This window comes from Saccopteryx bilineata, chromosome 9 (genome assembly GCF_036850765.1).
Source record: "Saccopteryx bilineata isolate mSacBil1 chromosome 9, mSacBil1_pri_phased_curated, whole genome shotgun sequence".
NCBI lineage: Eukaryota > Metazoa > Chordata > Mammalia > Chiroptera > Emballonuridae > Saccopteryx > Saccopteryx bilineata.
In genome coordinates, this window is record NC_089498.1 from 33,490,570 (window position 1) to 33,517,994 (window position 27,425).

The 27,425-nt window shown below is 46.2% G+C and overlaps 1 protein-coding gene across 1 annotated transcript; it reads left to right on the plus strand.

The window, feature by feature from the left end:
* Nucleotides 1-15: 15 nt before the first annotated feature.
* DNAAF1 (dynein axonemal assembly factor 1) lies at nt 16-27,407 on the plus strand. Its single transcript, XM_066243053.1, has 12 exons — nt 16-281; nt 3,640-3,775; nt 4,232-4,323; nt 7,664-7,885; nt 8,027-8,193; nt 11,397-11,518; nt 16,540-16,706; nt 19,796-20,062; nt 22,223-22,332; nt 23,936-23,992; nt 25,244-25,607; nt 27,109-27,407. Exons 1-12 carry the CDS (start codon nt 146-148, stop codon nt 27,201-27,203), a joined length of 1,935 nt encoding a protein of 644 aa, XP_066099150.1. The 5' UTR covers nt 16-145; the 3' UTR covers nt 27,204-27,407.
* Nucleotides 27,408-27,425: the final 18 nt, after the last annotated feature.

A 27,425-nucleotide genomic window follows, 5' to 3' on the forward strand; every position in this document is an offset into this window, starting at 1 on the left:
GGGAAGCGTTGGGCTGCCAACGTCCCAGGCGCGAGGGGCGGGCAGGAAAAGAAAGCCGGACCTCTCTGGCGCGGCCGAGGGTAATAGCACCCCGGCTAGACAGGGCTCCCCATTGCCACGGGTGTACGGTGTTTCCGGAATAAACATGCACCCCGAGGTCTCGGATCCCACGGCGGACGAGGGAGAGAAATGGGACTGCGCTCACGAGCCAGGCGTGGTCTCCAGCGTGGAGGAGTCTGCGGGTGACCACGGGAACGGAGGCCAAGTGGGCTGCAAAAAAGGTGCGGACCGCCACCCCAGGGAGGCGAGGGAGTCCACGGGCTGCGTCCAACACCACATGCTTGATCTCCACAGCCAGCAATAACAGTAATAATAATAACAATAGCGGTCCACGCTTATTAAAGGACGCGCTTACCGCATTTGAGCAATGCACCCACCCTTTGCGGTAGGCACTCGTCTCCCCCATTTCATACAGATGAAGACACGGTCTTTTTTTTTTTTTTTAAGTGAAGTGAGAGGCAGGGAGGAAGAAAGACAGACTCCCGCATGAGCCCACACCGAGATCCACGGGCAAGCTCCCTACCCGGAGATGCTCTGCCCATCTGGGGCTGCTGCTCTGTTGCTTGGCAACCAAGCCATCTCAGCACCATGAGGGGAGGCCGTGGACCCATCCTCAGCGCCCCGGGCCAACTTGCTCCAACCATTCGGGCCATGGCTGCAGGAGAGGAAGAGAGAAAGAGAGAGAGAGAGAAAGAGGAGGGGGAAGGATGGAGAAGCAGATGGTTGCTTCTCCTGTGTGCCCAGACTGGAAATCAAACTCGAGACTTCCACACGTCAGATGAAAGCTCTACTGCTGAGCCAACCGACCAGGGCCAACAGGGACTTAAAGAGATTACAGAAACTGCTTCAAGCAGATTACTCTTAGCCAGTCCTGTACAGTCTGACTCCGGAGCCCAAGTCCTTACCCCAAACACCATTCTCTCCCTACCAAACTTTGTTGTGTTTTGATTGTATTCCTTTATTGCTATCACCATTTAAGTTCACAGTGTCCATCCAGTCCAGTGCCTGACTCATGTCAGAGTGAATGAATAGCTGGTGGTTCTGGATCAGCAGGCGACTTCTTGCCAGTTTCCCAGAATGAGCATAGAAGACAGGTTTCAGCTTTTGTTCCCACTTGGCTGTGGCCCCAAAGGAAACCTTTTAGTGACTAGATAAAGAAATTACTTGACTTGTGTTTCACTTTTTGAACCCAGTCAACAAATATATCTCAAGTATCAACTGTCCAGGCCAGCCCTGTATGAGGAGCTGTTGAAAAGCCATGTTACTCTGTAGAAAGCCACTCATGTTGGGTTCAGATTACAGCTCTGCAATTGGACAGTTTATGGCTGTTGGCCCAGAGCTTAATCACTCTATGGAGCAGTCTCCTCATCTGCAAACAGGGATAATTATAATAAGAGTTTCTGTCATACAGTGGGTCATTAATACATCTTATTAATGTAATCAATTATTATGCATTTTGAGTACCTGTTCTTTATTTCACAAACCTTAATCAGGTGTTTTTTGTGACTGGGCATTGTATGCAAGGGGAATAGGGGAAGTGTAAGACCTAGTCCCACACATTTGGTGGGGGGGGGTGTAGAGTCTTATTCAATAGACCTCACAAACACATAGAGAGCAGAAGCCAGAGACCCTTAAGATTAAGTGCATTTGAATTGGCCAATTTTGTTTGACCTTTAAAAAAAGTAAGTTCATTTGAATGTATTCATTTCCACTATTTTTGTTTTTGTATTTTTTTCTTTGAGAACTTTTAATAAAAGAACAGAGAACATTATACAAAACACCCATATATCGTCTGACCTGTGGTGTCGCAGTGGATCAAGCGTAGACCTGGAATGCTGAGGTCATAGGTTCAAAACCCTAGACTTACCCGGTCAAGGCACATATGGGAGTTGATACTTTCTGATCCTTACTCCCCTTCTCTCTATCTCTCTCTCTCTCTGTCTCTCTTCTCTAAAATGAATAAATAAATAAAAATAATTTTAGGCCCTGACCGGTTGGCTCAGCAGTAGAGCGTCGGCCTGGCGTGCAGGGGACCCGGGTTCGATTCCCGGCCAGGGCACATAGGAGAAGCGCCCATTTGCTTTTCCACCCCCCCTTCCTCTGTGTCTCTCTCTTCCCCTCCCGCAGCCAAGGCTCCATTGGAGCAAAGATGGCCCTGGCGCTGGGGATAGCTCCTTGGCCTCTGCCCCAGGCGCTAGAGTGGCTCTGGTCGTGGCAGAGCGACGCCCCGGAGGGGCAGAGCATTGCCCCTGGTGGGCGTGCTGGGTGGATCCCTGTCGGGCGCATGCGGGAGTCTGTCTGACTGTCTCTCCCCGTTTCCAGCTTCAGAAAAATACAAAAAAAAACAAGCAAAAAAATAATAATTTAAAAAAACAACACCCATATATCACCACTAAGAACTGAAAATGATAACCATTTTTATCATATCCACTTGAAGTCTTTTTAAATCAAAGCAATAAAACACTTCAGATAATTTTTTATTAAATGTATTGTGGTGACATTGGTTACTAAGATCATATAGGTTTTAAGTGTACATTTCTATGATACAAGATCTGTATATTGCATTGTGTGCCCATCACCCAAAGTCAAATCATCTTCCACCACCACATAGTTCAGATAAATTTGACGCTCCTCCCCTCCCACCAATCCTAGTCCCATTCCTTTCTCCCCTTCCCCAGAATTTTGTATTGATATATAAATTCTTTCAATCACTTCTCACTCTCCACATATATATATATATAATATCTTAAACAATGCATAGCATTGGCTTGTGTATTTTTAATTTATATAAATGATATCCTATGCCTGACCAGGAGGTTGCACAGTGGATAGAGCGTTGGACTGGGATGCGGAGGACCCGGGTTTGGGACCCCGAGGTCGCCAGCTTGAGTGCGAGCTCATCTGGTTTGAGGAAAAAGCCCACCAGCTTGAACCCAAGGTCGCTAGCTCCAGCAAGGGGTTACTCGGTTGCTGAAGGCCCACGGTCAAGGCACATATGAGAAAGCAATCAATGAACAACTAAGGTGTTGCAACGAGCAATGAAAAACTAATGATTGATGCTTCTCATCTCTCTCCATTCCTGTCTGTCTGTCCCTGTCTATCCCTCTGTCTGACTCACTCTCTGTCTCTGTAATAAATAAATAAATAAATAAATAGAAAGATAATATTAAATGATATTCTATGCTTATTATGAAACTTGCTTTTTTTACTCCGTGTATATATTAGCCATATTGGTGATATAGCTCCAGTGTATTCTTTTCCAAGGTAGAATAATAATCCATTATTTTATTTAACTAGTTCCTATGGATGGACATTTGCACTGCTAGCAGTTTTTGGCTGTTACAAATAATGCAGAAATGATTATCTCTGTACACGTCTCCTTGTACACCAGTACAAGAGATTTTATGGATGACCCACCTAGAAGCAAAATTTCCATAGTCTCTTAAAATTGTTACACATTTAAAGAGTTCTGGTGTTCCACACTATGAGTGGACAGTTATTAATCAAGTTGCAATTGGGGGAACTTTTAAATACCAGTACATTTTTTATCTCCATAGAACCAATCTCTTAATTTTACAGAAATTAATGATCCTAAGGAAACATGTGCGGGTCCTTGTGCCACATCCTACGAAACTGAGCAGAAACAGAGTGGTGACAGCAGGTCAGATAGTTGCTTAGCACACCAAAGAAATGACGAAGAAGATCGTGGCCCCAGGTATGTGGGCATGGTGCTGCCAACTCGAGCACACATTTACCAAAGAAGGTAGATGATGTAATCACCCCATTATACAGATGAGGAAGTGAGGCTCATAGAGACTAAATAGCCCATTGTCCGTAGTAGTGGGGTCAGGGCGGCCTGCTTCTGTGGCACAACTAACCACAATCTATCAAACTTTAGTGTAGCAGCTGGAGAGAGAAACATCAGTTCTTGATGACACTATTATAAGTATTTTTATTAGAACATATGTTGCAACTTTTAAGAATGCTGAAAGTAACAATTTAGATGAAGCCTTGAAAGCTATACAAAAAAACAAAAAGAAAGAAAGAAAGAAAAGAAACACTCAGTTATCAAGCAGATAGGATATTGTGGATTTGGGGCAAGGAATGGATGTGGTAAAGAATTTTTGGAATATATTTCAAAGCTGACAAATTTCTTGTTTTCATTTAACAGAATGACTAAAACTTTCCTGCAAAAACTCTGCAAGCAACACAAGCTTTATATTACCCCAGCATTGAATGATACGCTGTATTTACACTTTAAAGGTAAGGATCTGGTAGAGGAGGTATCTCAGTCAGGCAGAAAGACTCTGGTGGTATAAAAAATTACTTGCAGGAATCCTCTGGAGTTCTCAAATTATATTTAAGTAGAAATTTCAGAGTTTAGTGAAGATTTATGGAAAAGCAAAATATTTCTTTGAAGAAAAAGTCTTGGCCCTGGCCGGTTAGCTCAGTCGGTTAAAAGCATCGTCCCAAAACAAACAAGGTTGTAGGTTCGAGCCCTGGTCAGGGCCCCCATGGGAAGCAACCAACTAATGCATGACTTAATGGAACAACACATGAATGTGTCCTTTCCCCCGCCCTTCTCTCTCCCTTCCTCTCTGTCTCTATGAAAATCAGTTAAAATTAAGCCCAGGCCTGATGGTTCAATTGGTTGGGGTATTGTCCCAAGTGCAGAGGTTGCCAGTTCCAATCACTAGTCAGGGAGCATACAGGAACAACTCAATGCTTCTCTCTCTCTCTCTCTCTCTCTCTCTCTCTATCTATCTCAAAAAAACAAAAAGAACACAAGTCTTACCTTAGAGTTTAAAAAGGGGCCACTGGCTCTATGGATACAAGGAAAACACATTGATGTCTTTTATTTCCATTTTCCAAAGACTTAATAATTTTTCAAGCCAGAAGCTAGCTGTAAATGCTTCGGGCTTGGGAGTGATACGCTGTGAAGGACTGAAAACTGACTGACATGGACAAAAAAGGATGAGGGTCATGGGGTGCCTCTCAGAATGGAGAGGTATAAACAATGGCAGCCCCAAGGGCACACGGTTGGTGCCCAGTATCATAGATAAGCTTAAGTTTGGGTTCATAGACAGGGATATTCCTTGCAATGATCAAGACTGACGACTCCCAGTCAGGGCTGAACTGGGGATGGCCCACCTGCCTTATCAGCCCTCTGTGTTATTTAGCACATGTTTTCCGATGGCCTCAGTAGACATATGGCTCAGTGCTAGAGACCCGGAGCTGGATATGGTGACGATATCCGTGGTGTCCTGGGGGATGGCACAGCCACTGTGAAGAGTGCCGGTCTAGGGACCTTCAGCAATACAAATACCATAACGATCTAGGACGACTCCCAACTAGTCTCCTTGCCTCCACGTTGTCTCCTTCAAAGTTCTCCACCCAATGTCCAGGTGTAGCAGTGATGACTTAGAAAGGCAGATACCAGGGAACCAATATTTATCAGGTGGGAAGAAGACCCAGTCAGTTAGGCCAGGTAGGAAGAGTCAGAGAGGTAAAAAAAAAAAAGCTGGGAGAGATGTGCTCATGTTATCTACTGCTGCATAACAACTTATTCCCAAATTTAGCAGCTTAAATTCATCATCTCACACTGTTTTGGAGGGCCAGGAAAATGGGGATGACTTAGCTGGGTGGTTCTGGCTCAGAGATCACAAACTGTTGACTGTTTTGCTAATCTTTAATTTGGCTCATGAGACTGAAAAATGAATTAAAACAAGGCCCACAGTTTGCACTAGCTTCAGGCTTAGCTATATCCTGGTGCTCATAACGTACCTCTGTAAGGTTCTATCCTGGTGCTCATAACGTACCTCTGTAAGGTTCTTTCTCTCTTTTTCTTTGCCCTGCTTTCCTCTAATTCATTTTAGGTAAGTCACCCCTCACCCCCCCCCCACTCGCAGTGTGAAGGGAACATAGCTGCTACAGTGCTGGGACCCCCTTGCCACACTGGCCACTCCCACATAAAGACTGCCTTTTTCCAAAAGAGCCAGCCACACTCCCCAGGATTCATCCAAGTTGGCCCTGCTTGTCTAGGCATGACCGGCCCAGAAAGAATCGTTGTGACTCTGAGAGCCATAGGGTACTGTCAAAGAGGGATGTTCCCAGTGGTGGGATTCAAATAATTTAACAACCAGTTCTCTGCCCTAATGGCCCTTTTAAGTATAAAAAATATATACCAAAAGTAGTCTATTATTTCATGCATTTAATACTTAAATAAGAATGATAAAAGAGGCACATAAAACTAGATTCTGTTATAAGAAAGAGTTTTAAAACATTGATGAAAAAATATTAAATAATACCTGACAAAAACCAAAACTGCTATTTTTTTTTTTTTTTGATGGGCCATTCCTTTATTAAAGTCTCACATCAGACAACAAGCAAACACACAGGGAAGACCTCTTCCCACTCATTCAGTGGCTCCCAAAGCCCTGACGCATTCTCCGATTCCACAACCCGGAGAATCTTCTCCAGTTCCTCCTAGAATCAAAGGCTCCCACAAGCCCAAAGCCCTGACGCATTCTCCGATTCCACAACCCGGAGAATCTTCTCCAGTTCCTCCTAGAATCAAAGGCTCCCACAAGCCTCAGCAGGGCTCCCAAATTCCCTCGGCTCTGGTTCCCCATCTGCACACCTTCGCTTTCCCTGCCAACATGGCTTCTTCTTCAGTATTCTGCATTCTCTCTGCTTTCCCTGCAAAACTGACTGGGCACACAAAGACCCCTCCTCCGGCAAGCATTAACAAAACAATGGCCCTTCCCAAGCAGGAAGGTAATGTGCAATTTCACAGACCACATATACCTGGTGCTGCCCAGCTCCAAATGCAAACTATAAGCGAGCAAACATGAAAATCATATTTTACAAACTTATTTGACCAACAACATCCAATAAATGTTAAAACGATTAATGATCATTTTGGGATATGTTGGGCGGATAAAATGTATTATGCTCACTTTGCAAAACTGCTATTTAAGATATTTCCAAGTTGCTGCTTGATTGGCATCCTCACTTGCAATTTTTTCTCCCTGTGGATGGAATGAACATTACTATAGGTGCTTCGAACACGCTGTTGTGCAGATGAACGTTAAAAAAGAGTAAGGAATGCAAATGTGTGATTTCCACATTGGGTGGCTGCCCAGGTTCCCACTTTAGAGAAACTCTGATTACAGTATCATTTTAACAACCAGTTTGCCAAACTCAATAAAAAATTAACCTGACCTGTGGTGGCGCAGTGGATAAAGCGTCAACCTGGAATGCTGAGGTCGCAAGTTCAAACTCTGGGCTTGCCTGGTCAGGGCTCATTTGGGAGTTGATGCTTTCTGCTCTTCCCCCTTCTCTCTCTCTCTTTCTCTCTCCTCTCTCTCTAAAAATGAATAAATACAATCTAAAAAAAAGAAATCTTTTAAAAAATTGGGTATCAGTTCTGCCAAACCTGGCTGAATGCCACCACTGGAAGTTCCTCAGAGCAAAGTAGCAGCACCATCAATCTCTAAAGGAAGGAGGTGTGGATGCTAAGCCAGTAGGAAAAACAAGGGGGATTCCTGTGTCTCTTACAGGCACGGACTCACTAGCCTAATCGACAGCCACTTCTTTTTAGGTTTCGATCGCATCGAGAACTTGGGAGAGTACACAGGACTGCGTTGTCTCTGGCTGCAGTGCAATGGAATTCAAAAAATCGAGAACCTAGAAGCCCAAACCGAATTGCGCTGCCTCTTCTTGCAAGTGAACTTGCTTCATAAAATCGAAAACCTAGAACCTCTACAGAAACTGGATGCTCTTAACCTCAGCAACAATTACATCAAGACCATTGAAAATCTCTGTGAGAATGCCCCCACGAGGGGTTTTTCTAAATGCCATGCTGTCTACTGCTTTCCCCTGGGGGAGGTTCTAAAATTTTATATTATGGGGGAAAAATTTTTTTATACCTTTGTTGTTTACTTCTACTGACCTCATCTTCCAGCATGTCTGCCAGTCCTGAACACCCTCCAGATAGCCCACAATCACTTAGAGACGGTGGAGGACATCCAGCACCTCAAGGATTGTTTGAGACTTTGTATCCTTGACCTTTCCTACAATAAGCTGACTGGCCCAGAGATCCTGAGCATTCTGGAGTGCATGCCTGATTTGGTAAAACACACAAAACTTACGTATTTCAATGTTTTTTAGATATTAACTCTTTTCCTCTCCTTCCTTCCTTCCCTCCCTCCTTCTCTCCCTCCCTTTTAGACACTCTTTTCCTCTTTGTATTTTTAGCTGGAGTATCTCTTTTTTTTTTCGAGCTAGAGTATCTTAAATGCCAGATGCTATATTATTTCACCCACAAATATTTAGTGTGTATCTCTGAGAGATAAGGACCCCTTTTTAGCACGAAGTACTGTTATTATATCTAAAACATTGTAATAACAACATTTAATGTGCAGACCATGTTCAATTTTCCCCATTTGTCTCAAAAATGCATTTTGACTGTTGGGTTGTCAAATTCAGACCAGATCCATGCATTCACATTCGGATTGTCTCTCAAATCTCCCGATCTCTTACTGTTTCCCTTCTTTGTTTTCCCCTGACCTCATTAATCTGCCAAAAGAAGCAACAAAAACAAACAAAAACAACTGGGTCCTGGCCAGTTGTTTAGAGCGTTGTCCCAATAGACCACGGTTGTGGGTTTGATCCCGTCAGGGCACATATAAGTGTCAACTGGTGGATGCTTAAATAAGTGGAACAACAAGTCAATGTCTCTCTGTCTCTTTCTCCTTCTCTCTAAAAAGTAATAAGAAAGAAAGTGGGTCCTTTCCCTGGCAGTGTGCCACACTCTGGACGTGGTTGATAGCATCCTCATGGTGTTGTTTAGCATATTCTACTGTGCCCAGTATTTCTTGCAGAATGACAATGAAGGCAGAGGCTTCATCAGATCCAGGTTCAATATTTAACTTTGAGGTATGCAGTTGCATCACATCATAGAGTGTATAACATCTGGCAGCCTCTCTTTTAGTAACTTTAAGACTGATTACTGGGTTCAACTGTGGTCAGCCTGACAGAGCCATTATAAAGTCGCCATCGATATTTCTCCCAATTGCTTTAGCAGCCACTGATGGGCATTGCCTAGAGGCGTTATTCCATTAGGAGTTGCATGATGGTCATTTTCTACTTCTCTTCCTCCTTCTGCACCTTATTAGCTGGAATGCTCTACAAAAATGAACTTCTCTCATCAACTAGTGGTTCCCTAATATATAGTTGATACAGAAAAAGCCAGGAAAAAAGGCTTTTTTTTTTAATTTATTAATTTTCAGAGAAGTGAGTCAAGAACCTAACAACAATTAATGGGAACAATGAAGGGTTTTTATTTTTCAGTATCATTATGATTTATATGTACAGCATTTGATATGATTTAACCCTTGCTGTCATTTTAATTTTGTATGCTCAAATGGTCCTATCTTCTGGACTCTGACAACCCTTCAAAGTGGCACCTGTGTCCTTTTGACTCAACCCCAGGGGCCTTTGATGGCTTCCGTGCTTTTTAGGGTGTATATGCTGCCATTTGTGCTAGGAAAAAAATATTTATAACACCACACAAACTCCTCGGATTCACTGTTTGCTGCTTAGGGTACGGATACATAAGAAAAGGCGAGTCAATGAAAAGAAACATAGTTCAGCAATAATCTGCAGAGGATACTATTAAGAAGGACTATTTTAGAACTGTTAACACATGGTGATTATATAAAGCTGTATTATGTCATAATACTTTTTTTTTTTCTCACCTAGCTTCCATAACAGATTACCAGGGGCTTGAGGGCTTAAACAACAGAAATTTATTTTCTCATAATTCTAGAGGTTAGAAGTCAAAGATCAATGTGTCAGTAGGGTTAGCTTCATTCAGGCCTCTCTCCCTTTGGCCATCCTCTCCCTGTGTTTTCTCTGTGCATGTCTGTGTCCCCGTGTCTTCTTTTTATAAGGACACCAGTCATATTGGATTAAGCCCCACCACTGTGACCTCGTTTAATCTTTTTTTTTTTTTTTTTTTTACAGGGACAGAGAGAGAGTCAGAGAGAGGGATAGATAGGGACAGACAGGAACAGAGAGAGATGAGAAGCATCAATCATTAGTTTCTCATTGCGACACCTTAGTTGTTCATTGATTGTTTTCTCATATGTGCCTTGACCGTGGGCCTTCAGCAGACTGAGTAACAACCCCTTGCTTGAGCCAGCAACCTTGGGTTCAAGCTGGCGAGCTTTTTGCTCAAGCCAGATGAGCCCGTGCTCAAGCTGGCAACCTTGGCATCTCAAACCTGGATCCTTCTGCATCCCAGTCCAATGCTCTATCCACTGCGCCACTGCCTGGTCAGGCTCGTTTAATCTTAATTTACCTCTTAAAAGGCTCTTTCTCCAAATACAGTCATAGTCTAAGGTGCTGGGGGTCGAGACTTAAGTATATGATGCCATTACAAAAGCAGCCTGCCTGTAGTTTGTTTTGTGATTGCTTTAACATGTCCCACACCCCCAGTTAGTGCCTGTACTTGGAGCATGCTGCGTCCACCACCCCAGCCCCCACAGGGTAGGTCACTTGAAAATATGACAAGAACAGTGAAGGCAGTAAGAGAATAAAGTTAGGGAAAGGCTAAACTAGTCCATAATATATTTTCTCCAACAAAAAAGAAAAACACACACCCACTTTTGATATGAAAACTATTTCATCAGTCTAACCAATTTTAAATGGTTCCCCCACATGTCCCCTTATCTGTTCGCCCTCTTTGAGTTTCACAAACAGAAGAGGGGGTGACAGTATTTAAAGATGGGGGACAGCACGCTGTCACTGCATATTCCTTTCTCTTCCGTGATCCCTACGTAACGTGTAGGGGATGCTCAGGCCTGGAGAGAAAGGCCCTCGCTGGAGATAAGTGGGCGCTTTCCATCCTTTCCCCTTCGTCACTGCTTTTTATCTGTCTAGCGCTGTGTACTCTTCTTAACACGGGTCCCGGCTGGGAAGAGGAGGAAAGACCATCCAACTGAGATAAATTTCCGTCGAAGAGATCGTGTGAGCAAAACTAATGTAATTACTGCTCTTGGAAAAGCCTTTAGGAAATGTTTTGCACTGTTGTTCTGGAAGGACAGTGAGCTGGAGGGTCTGAAGGTCATGACAGAAAGGGCTGCCCTGTTACCAGGACAGTTCTGATGGCACCAAAACAATGGCACTCTTCTGGCTTCACTAAGGAAGTCATCAGGACACGATGTTGGCACTTCCTTTTTGGTTATTTAGTCTTAGTGTGCAGCACATATAAAATGTTTAAGTTAACTCCATTTTTTAGTAATTAATTTGGTTCTCCTGTTTGCTTACAGCGTGTCCTGAATTTGATGGGAAACCCAGTCATTAAGCAAATCACTAACTATAGGAAGACAGTCATTACTCGACTAAAACACTTAACATTCCTGGATGATAGACCAGTTTTTCCAAAGGACAGGTAAGGAAGAGAAGACTTCTGATCACATTTTAATATGAAGTAGTTGAGCTTGCTTATTAAACTTTTTAAAAATTCTGATTTTTGAGCATTTTCACCCATCATAAAATTTCTTGGAAACAGGTTTAATGGTTACATAATTATTCATAATAGAAAATTCTGTATTTTTGAGCATTTATTCACAGGTTTTTAAAAAAATAATCCTTTGATAAATATTGTTGTACATAAGTCTCTCACCTCATTGCTGATCATTTTCTTAGGATGCAATTCAAGGAGTTATATTGAATCAAAGAATGTGGTCTGAGTTTTTTCAAAGGTGTTCATATTTTCTGATTGTTTTCTAGAAAGTTTGTAACAATGTATAGCTTCACCAGATATTGCCATGTAAAAGAAATATTTGCCAGATGAACTGATGAGTGAAAATGGTGTCTCCTTTTAAATGAGCATTTTGGATAACTGATGAGGTTGGTTACAGTTACTGTCTTTGTCAGACATTCATATTTTCTCCCGTGAGTGTTCCATTCATGACTTCCTCCCAGTTTCCTTTATTCTGGGACAGCTTTTTCTTACTGATTCATAAGAGCTCTTTTTATATTAAGAATAATGAGCTAGGAACAGCCATATGTATTGTCACTATTTTTTTTATTTTTTATTTATTCATTTTAGAGAGGAGAGGGAAAGAGAGAGAGAGAGAGAGAGAGAGAGAGAGAGAGAGGAGAGACAGAGAGAGAGAAGGAGGGAGGAGCTGGAAGCATCAACTCCCATATGTGCCTTGACCAGGCAAGCCCAGGGTTTTGAACCGGCAACCTCAGAATTTCCAGGTTGACGCTTTATCCACTGTGCCACCACAGGTCAGGCGTATTGTCACTATTTTTATCTGTATTTCTTTTTTTGTGTGTGTGGGGGTTTTTTTGTTTGTTTGTTTTGTTTTGTTTTTGTATTTTTCTGAAGTTGGAAACGGGGAGGCAGTCAGACTCCCGCATTCACCCGACCGGGATCCATCTGGCATGCCCACCAGGGGGCGATGCTCTGCCCATCTGGGGCGTTGCTCTGTTGCAACCAGAGCCATTCTAGTGCCTGAGGCAAAGGCCATAGAGCCATCCTCAGCGCCTGGGCCAACTTTGCTCCAATGGAGCCTTGGCTGTGGGAGGGGAAGAGAGAGACAGAGAGGAAGGAGAGTGGGAAGGGTGGAGAAGCAGATGGGCGCTTCTCCTGTGTGCCCTGGCCAGGAATCAAACCCAGGACTCCTGCACGCCAGGCCGATGCTCTACCACTGAGCCAACCGGCCAGGGCCTTATCTGTGTTTCTAATTGTGATGACTATTGATTCTAACTTACAATAAAACCTCAGTCATATGGACAGCTTGAAGGGAAGTGCAATCTGAATTTGGCATGATATAACATTTAAAAAGAAATGTAGCTGGTAATATGTTTTAAACTCACAAATTTCAGTCAAAATAATAAATATTTCTAGTAGAAGTGAGAGCCTCCACTCCAATTAGATGAGAAAAACCAGACCTGCTTCTGGGAAGGTGGGCGGAAATGCACACAGTTCCCTGGCCCCAACCCCGGGGTGGTGCTGGGGGAGCCGGTGGAGCCTGCGTGCTGACTTGAAAGACCAGCTCTGTGGCCAGAGTCATGTCTCCTTAGGTGGCTTGCTAAGCTCCTAAGCCTCATGTTCCTCATCTGGAAAGTGGGGACAGCATCAATCACAGGGTCTTTGTGTGTACCTGTGAGTAACATATGGGACTTGAGCAGGTACTAGGCTCATAGAAGTGAACCAATGGGCTCAGCTGTTGCTGAGAATTCTGAGCTCCACCCTGGGGTAGCGCTGACCAGTGGGAACATGTACACTGGGGTGTGAGGCAAACCCTTCACAGTGATACCCATTGCCCTGTACAGTGTAGCACGGCTCCAGTTCAGGGATCAGATTCAACTGGTGCATCCTAATTCCACCACTCACTAGCTGATCCATGTTGGGCACTTGCTCCTCGCTCTGCCTGGGATGCTCATCACAGGTGTTGGCAGGTGTCTGCTCACCTGTCATCTTATTAAGATCTCCATGACCCACCACCATATCCAGCTAGCACCTTTTCCGCCCGGTGTCTCTTCAGCCCGATTTCTTTTCTTAGGATGTAACAGCCGTTGACTGTTCCCTTGTTTAGGGTCTGTCTTTCCCCATTAAGAGCAGCTCTAACAAAGAGCAATGGCATCTCCTATGTTACCTGCTGAAGCCCCAGCCTAGAACTAGAACAGTTCATTCAAAATATTCAATTCAGTGGTTTTGAGTAAATTCATGGAGTTGTGCAACCACCACCACAATCAAGTCTAGAATATTTTCATTCCCTTGGGAAGGAACCCTTATTCATTAGCAGTCACTCCCCACTGCCCCTCTCCCAGCTCTTGGCAATCACAAATCTACTTTCTATCTCTGTAGATTTGCCTATTCTAAACATTTCCTGGCCCTGGCCGGTTGGCTCAGTGGTAGAGCGTCGGCCTGGCATGCAGGAATCCTGGGTTCGATTCCCGGCCAGGGCACACAGGAGAAGCGCCCTTCTGCTTCTCTTCTCCTCCCCCTCTCCTTCCTCTCTGTCTCTCTCTTCCCTTCCTGCAGCCAAGGCTCCATTGGAGCAAAGTTGACCCGGGTGCTAAGGATGGCTCCATGGCCTCTGCCTCAGGTGCTAGAGTGGCTCTGGTTGCAACGGAGCGACGCCCCAGATGGGCAGAGCATCGCCCCCTAGTGGGCATGCCGGGTGGATCCCGGTCGGGTGCATGCGGGAGTCTGTCTGACTGCCTCCTCATTTCCAACTTCAGAAAAGTACAAAAACATAAATAAATAAATAAAATAAACATTTCCTATAAGTGGAATCAGATAGGCTGTTGTCTTTTTTTTACTGTTTTTTTTCACTTAATGTTTTCAAGGTTTGTTGTAGCAGATGTCAGTAATTCATTCCAAAGTAATGTAAAGTAATATTCTATTTGGATCTGCCACGTTTTACTTACCCATCAGTTGATGGACAGTTGTGTTGTTTCCACTTTTTGGCTCTATGGCTAGTGCTGCTATGAATAATTGTGTGCAGATTTTGTTTGAACATTTGTTTCCAGCTCATTTGGGACAATATTTAGGAGGCTGATTGCTGGTAAACATGGTAAACTATGTTTAGCTATGTAGTTTCCAAAGTGTCTTCTAAAGTGGCTGCGCCATCTTGCAATGTCACCAGCAGTGAACTAGAGCAGTGGTCCCCAAACCCCAGGCCGCAGACTGGTACCGGTCCGTGAGCCATTTGGTACCGGTCCGCAGAGAAAGAATAAATAACTTACATTATTTCCGTTTTATTTATATTTAAGTCTGAACAATGTTTTATTTTTAAAAAATGACCAGATTCCCTCTGTTACATCGGTCTAAGACTCACCCTTGACATTTGTCTCGGTCACATGATACATTTATCCGTCCCACCCTAAAGGCCGGTCCGTGAAAATATTTTCTGACATTAAACCGGTCCGTGGCCCAAAAAAGGTTGGGGACCACTGAACTAGATTTCCTGTTGCTCCACATCCTTAGCAGCGTTTGGTGCCGACAGTGTTGTAGATTTTAGCTATTCTACTAGGTGTGCTGTGGTATCTTGTTTTAATTTGCATTTCACTAATCTCATAGGGAATTGAACATCTTTTCATATGCTTATTTGCCATCTATATATCTTTTTTGGTGAGGTGTCCAGATCTTTTGCTCCCCCTTTTTTTAAGTTTTGAATTTTAATAATTCTTTGTATGTTTTGTATTTTTCTGAAGCTGGAAACGGGGAGGCAGTCAGACAGACTCCCACATGCGCCCAACCAGGATCCACCCAGCACACCCACCAGGGATCGATGCTCTGCCCATCTGGGGCGTCGCTTCTGTTGCGACCAGAGCCATTCTAGCGCCTGAGGCAGAGGCTATAGAGCAGGGGTCCCCAAACTTTTTACACAAGGGGCCAGTTCACTGTCCCTCAGACCATTGGAGGGCCGGACTATAAAAAAAAACTATGAACAAATCCCTATGCACACTGCACATATCTTATTTTAAAGTAAAAAAACAAAACAGGAACAAATATAACATTTAAAATAAAGAACAAGTAAATTTAAATCAACAAACTGACCAGTATTTCAATGGGAACTATGCTCCTCTCACTGACCACCAATGAAAGAGGTGACCCTTCCAGAAGTGCGGTGGGGGCCGGATAAATGGCCTCAGGGCGGCCGCATGTGGCCCGCGGGCCGTAGTTTGGGGACCCCTGCTATAGAGCCATCCCCAGCACCCGGGCCATCCTTGCTCCAGTGGAGCCTCAGCTGCGGGAAGGAAAGAGAGAGACAGAGAGGAAGGAGAGGGGGAGGGTTGGAGAAGTAGATGGGTGCTTCTCCTGTGTGCCCTGGCCGGGAATCGAACTTGGGACTTCTGCACGCCAGGCTGACGCTCTACCACTGAGCCAACCAGCCAGGGCCTCTTTGTATATTTTGGATACAAACTATTATTCATTTCTCTTTCTGCAAATATTTTCTCCCATTCTATGGCTTACCTTCTCATTCTTTAAACCTTTACCCATTTTTAAATTGTGTTGTCTTTGTGTTGAGTTGTAAATTTCTTTATATATTCTAAGTACAAGTCCCTTATCAGGTATATGATTTACAAATATCTCTCATCTTTGGTGGGCTGTATTTTTACTTTGTTTATGACATTCTTTATACTACAAACATTTTTAATGCTGATGGAGACCAGTTTCTCTATTTTTTTCCTTTTTCATCATGCTTTGGTACCATATCTAGAAGACTTGCAAACCATTCAACTTTAAAGATTAAAATGTACAAAAAATGATTAAAATGTACATAGGTTAATGTCTGTCCTTGAACTCAGGTGTTCTGTGTGGCTTTGGTTTGATTTTGGGGGAAATAACCAAGTTTGGTCCGACAGTATATGTGTTGAGTTTACCTTTAACCTATGAAAATTCAAACCTCCCTGATTTCTGTTTCTTCCTTAAATCCTTCTGAACAGAGCATGTGCCGAGGCCTGGGCTCGGGGAGGGCATGCGGCTGAGAAGGAGGAGAGACAGCAGTGGGAGAACCGGGAACGGAAGAAGATCACAGACAGCCTCGAGGCCTTGGCCATGATGAAGCAGCGGGCGGCCGAGAGAAGGCGGCAGAAAGAGAGCCAAGAGAAAGGTGTGCCTCTAGCCCACGGTGCCACCGGAGCCCTGTTCACATTAGAAATCCACACTGTCACTCTCGCAGTCTTTTATCCCTGGGATGTGGGGGTGTTTTTTTTGGACCATTTACTCACCTACCTACAGATCCATCTGCACTTGGCCTCCTCCACCTGCCAGGGGCAGTGAAAACCCCCAACATTTACGTGCAGTTTCAAACCACTTTTAGTGATTAAAATGCAACTTGTCGCCCTGGCCGGTTGGGTCAGTGGTAGAGCGTCAGCCTGGCATGCAGGAGTCCCGGGTTCGATTTCCAGCCAGGGCACACAGGAGAAGCGCCCATCTGCTTCTCCACCCTTCCCCCTCTCCTTCCTCTCTGTCTCTCTCTTCCCCTCCCGCAGCCAAGGCTCCACTGGAGCAAAGTTTGCCCGGGCGTTGAGGATGGCTCCGTGGCCTCTGCCTCAGGCGCTAGAATGGCTCTGATTGCGGCAGAGCATCGCCCCCTGGTGGGCATGCCGGGTGGATCCCGGTCGGGCACATGCGGGAGTCTGTCTGACTGCTTCCCCGTTTCCAGCTTCGGAAAAATACAAAAAAAAAAAAAAAAAATGCACCTTGTTAACAGAGCCTGTTTTTCAAATGAAATGATATACAGTACTGTATTAATTTGCCATGACTGCTATAACATATCACCACAAATTTACAGGCTTACCCAACACAAATGTATTATCTTACCACAGTTCTGGAGTCAGAGTCCAACTCAGGTCTCCCTGGGCTGAAATGAGGGTGTCAGCAGGACAGGACCCCTTCTGGAGGTTCCAGGGGAGAATCTGTTTCCTTGTCTTTCCTGCTTCTAGAGCCACCCACATTCCTTGGCTCGTGGCCCCTTGCTCCACCTTCAAAGCCAGCAGCACAGCACCTTCCAATGTCTCTCTAGCTCTGACACTTTTTCCTCTCTCTCTTAAGGATACTTGTGATGACATTGGACCCAGCTGGATAAATCTAGGATAATCTCTCTTCCTCTTAATCCCATCTGCTAAGTCCCTTTTGCCGTGTAGGTCACACATTCACATTCTAGGATTAGGACGTGGACCTCTTTGTGGGGCTATTATTATTTTCTGTCTACCACAAGTGAGTATTACGGTCTCATATCAAAGCAACGTGGTATTGGGCTGATTTCCTAAGCTCCACATCTAGTGTCATTAATAGAAATAAAATCAGCCAGCATATATACAGGGTGCTCAGTCAGTACCCTTTCTGCCTTGTTTGCATCAGAGGGGTATGGCAATCTTGATTTTTAAAGTTGTTATTAGGGTTTCTTTTATTATTCCTGTTGCCCCTTTGAGTCGACATGTCTCTGCACACAGAAAGGTCTCTCTGCCCGTTTGGTGGGGGAGCATTTATAAATGAATGGGTTTCTGCACACCAACCTCAGGTGCGGACACACTCACGCACACACGTGGAACGAGCACGCAGACATGGCTGCAGATCCCAACAGAGGGAGAGATATGGCTCTGCCTCCTCCAAGGAGCCTACCGTTTCCCTGGAGGGGAGCACAGAGGAATACCAGACACCCAGATTTGGAATCCAGTTGTAAATTGGGAAATTATATAAGGTTAGCTAGGCTGGGTGAGATCTGATCAATAAGGGCCTTGGAAACCAGCCTTAACAGGGCCGGAGTCGGGAAGGCATGGGCTACGAAGAAGATGGCTGTCGTGGAAGTGGTATTTGCGGCATGAATTGGTGGCGGGGGGGGGGGGGGTGCAGGGTACACACACCGGGGAGACAGGCAGAGAGCTGAGGCCCCAGGATTGGACAGAGACCTGTGCAAATCGCCATAGAAAAGCTTGGAGGCCCTTGACCTTTTTAAAAAGTGAGATGAAATCCACATAACATAAATTAACCATTTTAAAATGGCACTTAATACATTCACAATGTTGCACAACCAGCACCTCTATCTAGTTCCAAAACATTTCCTTCACCCCAGAATATGGCTTGACCTTGACAATTCAAGTCTGTTAACTCTGAAGGATGGCTGCACTGCTTCCCTGTGGCACAGGTCGTTTTTCCTCTGTTTATCTGGATGATTGTATGAAATCTGCTAGACCCTTGAAAGAACCAGGACTATCCTATTCCTGACTTGGCCCCACAGACCCTGTTCTCGGATCTTGGAGTCTCTCACTGCTTATCCCCTCACTTTCTTTCCGTTTCAAGGCTCTATCCACTCCCAAGTTGGTGTCAAGGAACCTGTCCCTGCCCCACCTGTCTACTGCCTCTCATCCGGGACTCAGAGCCCCCTGTCCACACCCAATGCCCCTGGCTAGCACTTGGTAGAGGCTTCTACTGAGTGAATGAATCCTGGGTCAATCCTAGTCCAACCCTGATGCAAGCCGGTGGGGTGGGATCCTGGGGGTGGTGCTCAGGGCACCTTAACGAGTAAGAAGTCCCTTCCTTGTCCCATGCCCAGTAGAAAAGCAGGAGTCTCCATGTCTGTTTCTAAATGGCAATTATTGTTTTTCACCTGATTACAAAGTGTGAATACACTCCATGCAGAAAAGCACAAGGAACAACATAATCTCAGCAAGAACCACTCAATATTCAGTGTGGCTATTTCCTGGCTTTCCCCTGGCACGTAACACATGTGTTTTCTAGAAAAGTGGCATAATTATATTGCTTTCTGACTACTCTTTGGAAATTGCATAATATATTTTCCATAAGATAGACTTCCTCCTACAGCATGTTTTTTCTTTTCTCAACTTTTTATTTGGATATCTTATAAATTTTTCAGAAAAGCTTAGAGAATAGTAAAATGAATAGCTATCTCTAGGTATCTTTAGCTCAGATGATTTTTAACATTTTCACACACACACACACACACACACACTCTCTCTCTCTCTCTCTCTCTTTCTCTTTCCTGTTCTAGCTAGGTTTATTTAGCGATCATAAAAAGCTGTGCTTTGATGGACAACCTGCAGGCAATCCTCTACTGGTCCGTGACAGCTCCCTGGGCTCACTCTCAGCACTTCACTGCATGTCCCCAAAAGACATGCAGGTGACACCCTTGTCCTCCCAGGACATTTCCCAGTTTACCTGTGGACTTCTCCTGTCCAGGGGAGGTGCCAGTGCCAGACGAGAGTGAGAACGTGAGTGTTGATGAGGAAGGGAAGGAAGAGCCTCGTGAGGATGGAGAAAGGCAGCAGAGAACGGAGCTGTTTGTCAAGGAAAGCTTTGAAGCCAAGGATGAGCTCTTCCCTGAAAAGTCGAGTCTCTTAGAGGAGCTGCCTGTGGATGTCAGCGCAGAGAGTGAAGACCGGGATCCAGGAGGGGCACTCCCAGCGGAAGCCCCCCAGCCAGCCACCCTGGGAGCCACCTGGGAAGGTAACATGATCCGAACAGGTGGCAGCTGGCTCAGGGCAGCATTCCTGGAATCGCGGCCTCCCAGCCACGCACCTGCGGGGCCCGGGACAGGTTTCCACTCCTGGTTCTGTTTCTGTGAGACAGAGTACATGCATCTCTCGTTGTCTGGAGAAGCACAGCTCACGGACGTAACAGGAGCCATGACCACATAGCAGTCACATTAAACAAAGTGAAAAAGAAATGGGTGAAACACGAACACTATAGGTAATTTAACCCAGCGCATCTAAAATATAATAATTTAAATCAATATAAAATTATTAACGAGATCCTTTACTTTGGGGGAGTAGTAGGTCTTCAAATCCAGTATGTCTTTTACACTTAGACAGCACATTGTAATTCAGATGCTAACTTTTCAGCAGTTAAAGTGAAATGAAGTCCCACTAAAAGAAGCAGTTTGTGTTACTGCTTCAGCTTTTCAATTTAATTGAAAATAAAAACAAACTTTAAAAACCAGCTCCTCAGGAGTACTGGCCACACTTTACGTGTTCAGCAGCCACACGAGGCTCTGGCTCCCACAGCGATTGATGCAGGTATCGGACCAGGAGCTTCGGCAGGTTCCAGCCCAGGTCCTCGGGTCCTGCTGACTAACAGCTAACCAAGGCTCACCTGGGACGCCACCCTATCACTGTGGTATCCGTGAGGGTGAGCCAGACCTGGGGCCTGTCCTGTTCACAGGGCCTTGGGGGACAGGGATCACTCTGTCCCCACCACACACAGTATTTGAGGTCTATTTGGGGACTTCAGCTGGTCTGGCCCAGAATAGAAGGTCTCCCAGAACTAAGGTCCCCACTGTCGGGAGAGATCTAGAACATTGATTTAGGTGTTGTCCTGTACCTATTCCTGCGTAATCACTCCCATAATTTTCCACTTTGAAACTGTACCTAACCTAGCAGCAGAATCTTCTGTGAGTGAAACCAGCCTCTGCCTTGCTGAATAAAGGGCACATTTCAAAACGAGCGGGTTGACTGCAGCATCTGTAATGAACAGATGCTGTTAATTGAGACAAAAACCAGCTCTATATTCATCCAACATTTGTGGGCACTCAGTGACAGGCTGTCTGTTTGGCCATCTCAACAACCTGACGAGCCAGGTGCTATTGTCATTACTGCATTTTTTGGAGTTAGAAATTGAGGCCGAGAGAGGTGAATTAACTTGCTCCAAGTTGCAAAGCAAGTAAATGGTGGAGCCGTACTGTGGGCCCGGGGCACCCACAATAGACCCATAGAGGCTCCCTGCAGGGTGGACACACTGAACCTATGGGTAGTGAGAAACGTTGGGCCATTAATCTTTAAATTAATAACTGAAGTCTGGCCCTGGCCTGATAGCTTGGTTGGTTGGAGCATCATCCTGAAGCTCAGAGGTTGCTGGTTCGGTCCCCGGTCAAGGCACATACAGGAGCAGATCGATGTTCCTGTCTCTCTCCCTTCCTCTCTCGCTAAAAATCAATCAATAAAAAAATTAATTTTTTTTAATAATTGGAACCTGCCATTTCCTGGCAAGAAAGCAGAAAACAAGACTCAAGGATGGAGCCTCAGGAAGCTTAAAAAGTGGGGACCTGGAGGAGGAAGAGGGCCCCATCTGGAGTCCATATTTATTCTCCAGGCCACCTTGAGGTCATCTCACAGGTCTCCCCGACACTTGTGCGGAGGGATGGGCGTGTGCCCAGAGGGACAGGCAGTCCAAGAGGGCGGTAGGTTCAGCCCTTCCAGCCACAGCTGTGAAACTGGACTCTCCGGCTGGCCTCTGTTCCAGCTCCCAGGTGGCCTTTGATGCTGTTGCCTTTCTCAGTCTCCTTGCTCAGCATCGTGCCTTGTCCAAGGTTCCTGCGTATTCTGCACTGATCCCTGGCTGGCACTTTCATCCCATCCGGGTCATCGCCATACTCCAGATGGGGACAGACAGCTCTGCCCCTTTCCCTTCTTTTTCTTTTCTTTGTAGACATAACCCCATCCTAATCTAGGGATTCTCACAGCTTCGGTCATAGAGGCTGGGCCTTGCAGGCCAAGGACAGCTTAGTCCCTCCTCTGCTCTCGGAAGCCAGCTTGGCCCTGGCCTTGTCGATCTGACCACTGTGTGTAAAATGAACTCCAAGATTAATACCTCTTTGTTGTTGTTCTTTAGAATCAACTCTCCAGACGGCGGCCACTGAGAGCACATCAGGTACAGAATGTGACGGAGATGAAGATTTGGGATCGATGACGCTGGAGACAGAGGAGAAGCTCTGCATCGATGTATGTAAATAGGTGCTCAGATACAACCCTTCAACACCCCACCCCCCTAAGAGTAGTCCTTGGACCAGCAGGCTTAACCTCCCCTGGGAGCTGGTTAGAGCACAGAATCCCAGGCCCCCCAAAAGGCTACAAATCTGCGTTTTAATAAGATCTCCCCTGGGGTTCATACATGTGCACAATAAACACTGAGAAAGGCTGGCCCAAATGATTTCCCTTGAACTATGTCTACCAAAGTCTTGATTTGTTTTCCCCAAAGAAGTTACACCACTAAGCCATTCTGTCCAGCTAGCCTTATACATAATGGTTGAGAACATTGCATTTTATCACCAAAGCCTCGATTCTCCTATGGGTAGCGGCCCAGCATGCAGCTGATGCCACTGCCCTGTCCTGCGGCTGCTCCACCTTTCTGATGTGGCTGTCCAGTGTCTGGTCCGCCGATGCCGGTTCAGTGTGGGGCTGCCTGACCTCATGACTGATCGCAGCCTCATGAATCCTCTCCTTCTGGAAGCTCTTCCTGGTTTGAATGCTTTGGCCCAAGGAATAAGCACCATGAGAATTGTCACCTCGCCACCCCCGCCACAAGAACTGGAGTTTGGTGGGGCAGGGAGTGGGGTGGCATGTCTCATACCCATAGCCTCACACTCAGCCTGCTCACCCGGAAGGACAGCCCGCTTTTCCGCCCATGAGCGAGCTCCTTCCATTTAAATTCGTGGGCACAACTCTTCCCCCTGCCCACTTCCTTGATAAATTTCCAAACTGTTTCATTGCCAACTTCACAATTTCATGTGGCTCAATAAGACAGACTGGAGTGGGTTTCTAGTTTTTTGGGCCTGTATACACTAAGAAACAAAACTGGGTGATTAATCTCGAGCATGTGAGAACCATCTGTCTATAGGACAACTAATAGCTAGTACATTGTTCCCACTCTTTGGCACTGTTCTAAATACATCTTATATTGATTGGTTTACTCTTCCATACTCTGAGAGGTAGATACTATTCTCATCCCCATTTACAGACGAGGAAATTGAGAATCAGGTTGAGCAAATCGCCCATGGCTACACAGCGAGGCAACACTGGAGGAGGAATACCATCCCAGGCAGTCTAGTTCCAGAGTTCATGCATCGAACTGCACATGATGTTGCCTGCCTTGCACGCTGGACCAGTTACTAGAGATAAAGATGTCAAAAACACAACACAAAACACAAAAGCCCTTCTCGTTTTGAAAACGTCCAAAATATACTCACTTTATACCACAAAGAATCCTGAGACTAATTTGCACGTAGAAGGCGCATTTGTTTGGGCCCTATCACGTCCTGCCAGATAACCTGGCTGTATGTCTAATGACAAAAGTGGAGAAAAATGTGGAAATTCTTCAAATATGTCACACCTTGCAAATCTCACTCATTGATCACGTCCAGAGACTTGAAGTAGCCGTGTGTGTTTTGTGGCTGCCTGAGTGGTTTGAGTCCTTCCCCATTTGCCCTCCATGCTTTGCTTGCACATAACCCAGGCTTATTTGACTGGGTAGATGCAATGGTCTCACATAGACAGTGTTCAGTGTGTGCACGCCCTCCTGCTCACACGGACTCATTTGCTCTTTCAGGACCTACCTGACTTGGAAGATGATGATACAGGCACATCTTTGGAGGACCAGGACAAGGTCATAACCCAGGTTTTCCCCAAATCAGCGTAATTCCACTTTCACTTTTAATCTTGTCATCTACAAAGTATATTATTGCCTTGATTCGAAAGGAAAATGCTCTTTGTGCTTTAAAGCATGGCACATTCCCTATATTCTCACCTTCCAAAGGCTGCTGGCCGTTGCTCACTTTTTAAAGGTGTTATGATTAACCATTGGGGTTTACTTAAACCTGTTGTCACCGATTTTTAATAACTATGTACTTATGTAATTCCCTGACATTTTCCTGCCCTTCTGATGTATTTATATATCTATCTTATATATATCTACAGTACAGCAATACATAGAGAGGGAAGCAAAGGAGAAGGGGGAGGAAGGAGTGTGGGAAGCATGATGGGGAGTTCCCCCAATCTGACCTGACCCTCCTCCCTCCAGCATTACTGAGAACCTATGTGTGCCAGACCCAGGCCCCCCGGGAGCGGAAAGAATAAAACACAAGCTGTCTTGTCATCAGAGGACAGACAGGAGATCACAGTTTCCGTGGGGCCTGAATTCCAAGGGGGCTAAGCGCAGTGACCAGGTTAGGTGTGTGCCAGGCAGAGGCCACAGCTCGGAGATGAGCCCGCTCAGGGCTCCGGAGGGCATAGGTATAGCCAGAACAGAGTGGGCAGCGTGAAGATCCAGCAGAGGGTGAGAAAGACACCACACATGGTTGCAGAGCTCTCCTCCGCTTTAGGGCTCAGAAGTGGCTGGCTAAGGGTGTCCATCCTGAGGCCCAACTTTCCAAAGGGGGGTGCTCTGCTTCCCTGGCCCTTTCTTGTATGTATGTGGCAATAGAATATTTTGTGCTAGATAAAAGTGCAGTTAGCACTGTGCATTTTAGAGCGACTATTGTGAAAGCAGAAATATTTAAATACTTTTTTCTTTTTTTTACAGAGACAGAGAGAGAGTCAGAGAGAGGGATAGATAGGGACAGACAGGCAGAAACGGAGATGAGAAGCTTAAATCATCAGTTTTTCGTTGCGACACCTTAGTTGTTCATTGATTGCTTTCTCATATGTGCCTTGACTGTGGGCCTTCAGCAGACTGAGTAACCCCTTGCTCGAGCCAGCAACCTTGGGTCCAAGCTGGTGAGCTTTGCTCAAACCAGATGAACCTGTGCTCAAGCTGGTGACCTCGGGGTCTCAAACCTGGGTCCTCCGCATCTCAGTCTGCCGCTCTATCCACTGCGCCACCGCCCGGTCAGGCTAAATACTTTTTTTTTTTTAACAGATGGATTTTCCAAAGATGATAGCCATCTCGAGCTTGAGTGATGACAGTGACCCTGAACCAGACTACGCCTCACTGCCAGTGCTGGAAAACATGTCACCAGATACCCTTTCAAATATATTCTCGATCTCTAAGAGTCCCTCCGGGGAGGCTGAGAAGCCGTTGGCACGCTTATTTAAAGAAACAGCAAAGAAGGACTTGGAGACCCAGAGTAGAGACATGACACCCTCACGCCTACTGATTGAGGAGCTCAGCGATGACAAGCCTGTGGGACAGCCACCGACACCCCTGACCTGCGAAAGGGACGCCGCACTACCCCCTTCGGGTGAGGACGAGGACAGTGACCTACTTTTGGTCTCTCCTGCAGGTAATGCCACCCTACTTTGAACAGCTCAGGGGCTGAAAGCTTTGACAATGGGGAAATGAACTACTGACCACTCAAACCCTGCAGGGGATGGCCAACTGAGCCTTTGCCCCAAGAACGCCAGGTTCTTGGAGAGGGTCACTCCCGACTAAACACGGAGATGGCTATGATCACGTTCCTAACTGTGTGCCTCTTTGAGGCTGCCGCTTTCCGGTCACTGGCCTGCGCTGAGAAGCTGCTGAGCCAGCCCACTCCCGCAGTGGCATCTCCAAGCTACTCAGGGCTGTGCAGATCTTTGAAATCTTGTTCAGATGTAGATGGGGCTGGGAGTCTGCATTTTCACCCCCTTCCTCGCCATCCTGATCCTCGGCATTTCCAGACCAAGTCTCATGAGGGAGGAAGGGGAACAGTGACACCATAGCTGTGCATGTGAGACAAAAACGAGGGTGACAATAGGCCAGAGATTGTAGCCCCTGAACAGCGAAGGTCCAGAATCAGGGTGCATGACGTGTGAGACAGTGCTGGCAGGGGAGGTTCGTTCACCAACCAGGGACAGTGTCCAGAGCAGCTGGGCTGGGTGGGACAAATGAAAACACAATCTGGCCCTGGCTGGTTGGCTCAGTGGTAGAGCGTCGGCCTGGCGTGTAGGAGTCTCGGGTTTGATTCCCGGCCAGGGCACACAGGAGAAGCGCCCATCTGCTTCTCCACCCCTCCCTCTCTCCTTCCTCTCTGTCTCTCTCTTCCTCTCCCGCAGCCAAGGCTCCACTGGAGCAAAGTTTGCCCGGGCGCTGGGGATGGCTCTGTGGCCTCTGCCTCAGGTGCTGGAATGGCTCTGATTGTGGCAGAGCGTCGCCCCCTGGTGGGCATGCCAGGTGGATCCCGAGGTCAGGCACATGCGGGAGTCTGACTGCCTCCCCGTTTCCAGCTTCGGAAAAATACAACCCCTCACCCCCCAAAAAAACAATCTGACATATGAGCCTGGGCTGGTGACAGGGGCCTGAGCACATGACCAGGGAGATGCATTTATAGGGAGTGCTGGAAGTGTTGACTGATAACACACCAGCGGGCATTTGTTCAGCCTCTATGGGAGCGCAAGTCAGGGTGTCTGTTGAACCGCGACAGTTCCTGCTGACTCTGCAGTAGCCAGATTTCTCTAACGCCAACCCGCATGGCTGACTCAAGGCCCACATGCAGTAAGAAACAAGGGGCTGCCCGACTGGTGGTGGCACAGTGATAGAGCTTCAACCTGGAACACTGAGGTCCCAGGATCGAAACCCCGAGGTTGCCAGCTTGAGCACAGGCTCATCATGATCGTCCCAAGGTCGCTGGCTTGAGCAAGGGGTCACTGTGTCAGCTTGAGCCCCCCAGCTTAAGGCACATAGGAGAAGCAATCAATGAACAACTAAAGTGAAGCAACTATACTCTTGCCTCCCTCTCTCTCAAAAAAAAAAAAGATTGGGTGACCCCACTTCCCAAGAATACTGATCACCCCCTTCCCCTTTAGGAAAGAGCAGGGAAAAGGATGGAGTGCGGCCTGAGATGGAGCCGGAGGAGCCCAAGGTGGAAGACCAGGATGACATTGAGTTTGGCCTGGACTAAGCCCCAGGACAGCCCCTTGAACTAACAGGGAGCTGGCGGCAGGGCTCCCCTTCCTTCCTGCAGTTCCTGGCAGTGCTCTGGGGCCTTGGCTGAGACGTGGACCTGCCGCACAACTCACCTCTCCGTGCCCTCAGCCCCTGCAGGTGGCGGGCAGCACTGTGCTGCTTGTTCTCGGAGCATAACCCGTTTCCCCCGGTTTTGTGGTGTAACTGTATTACCATC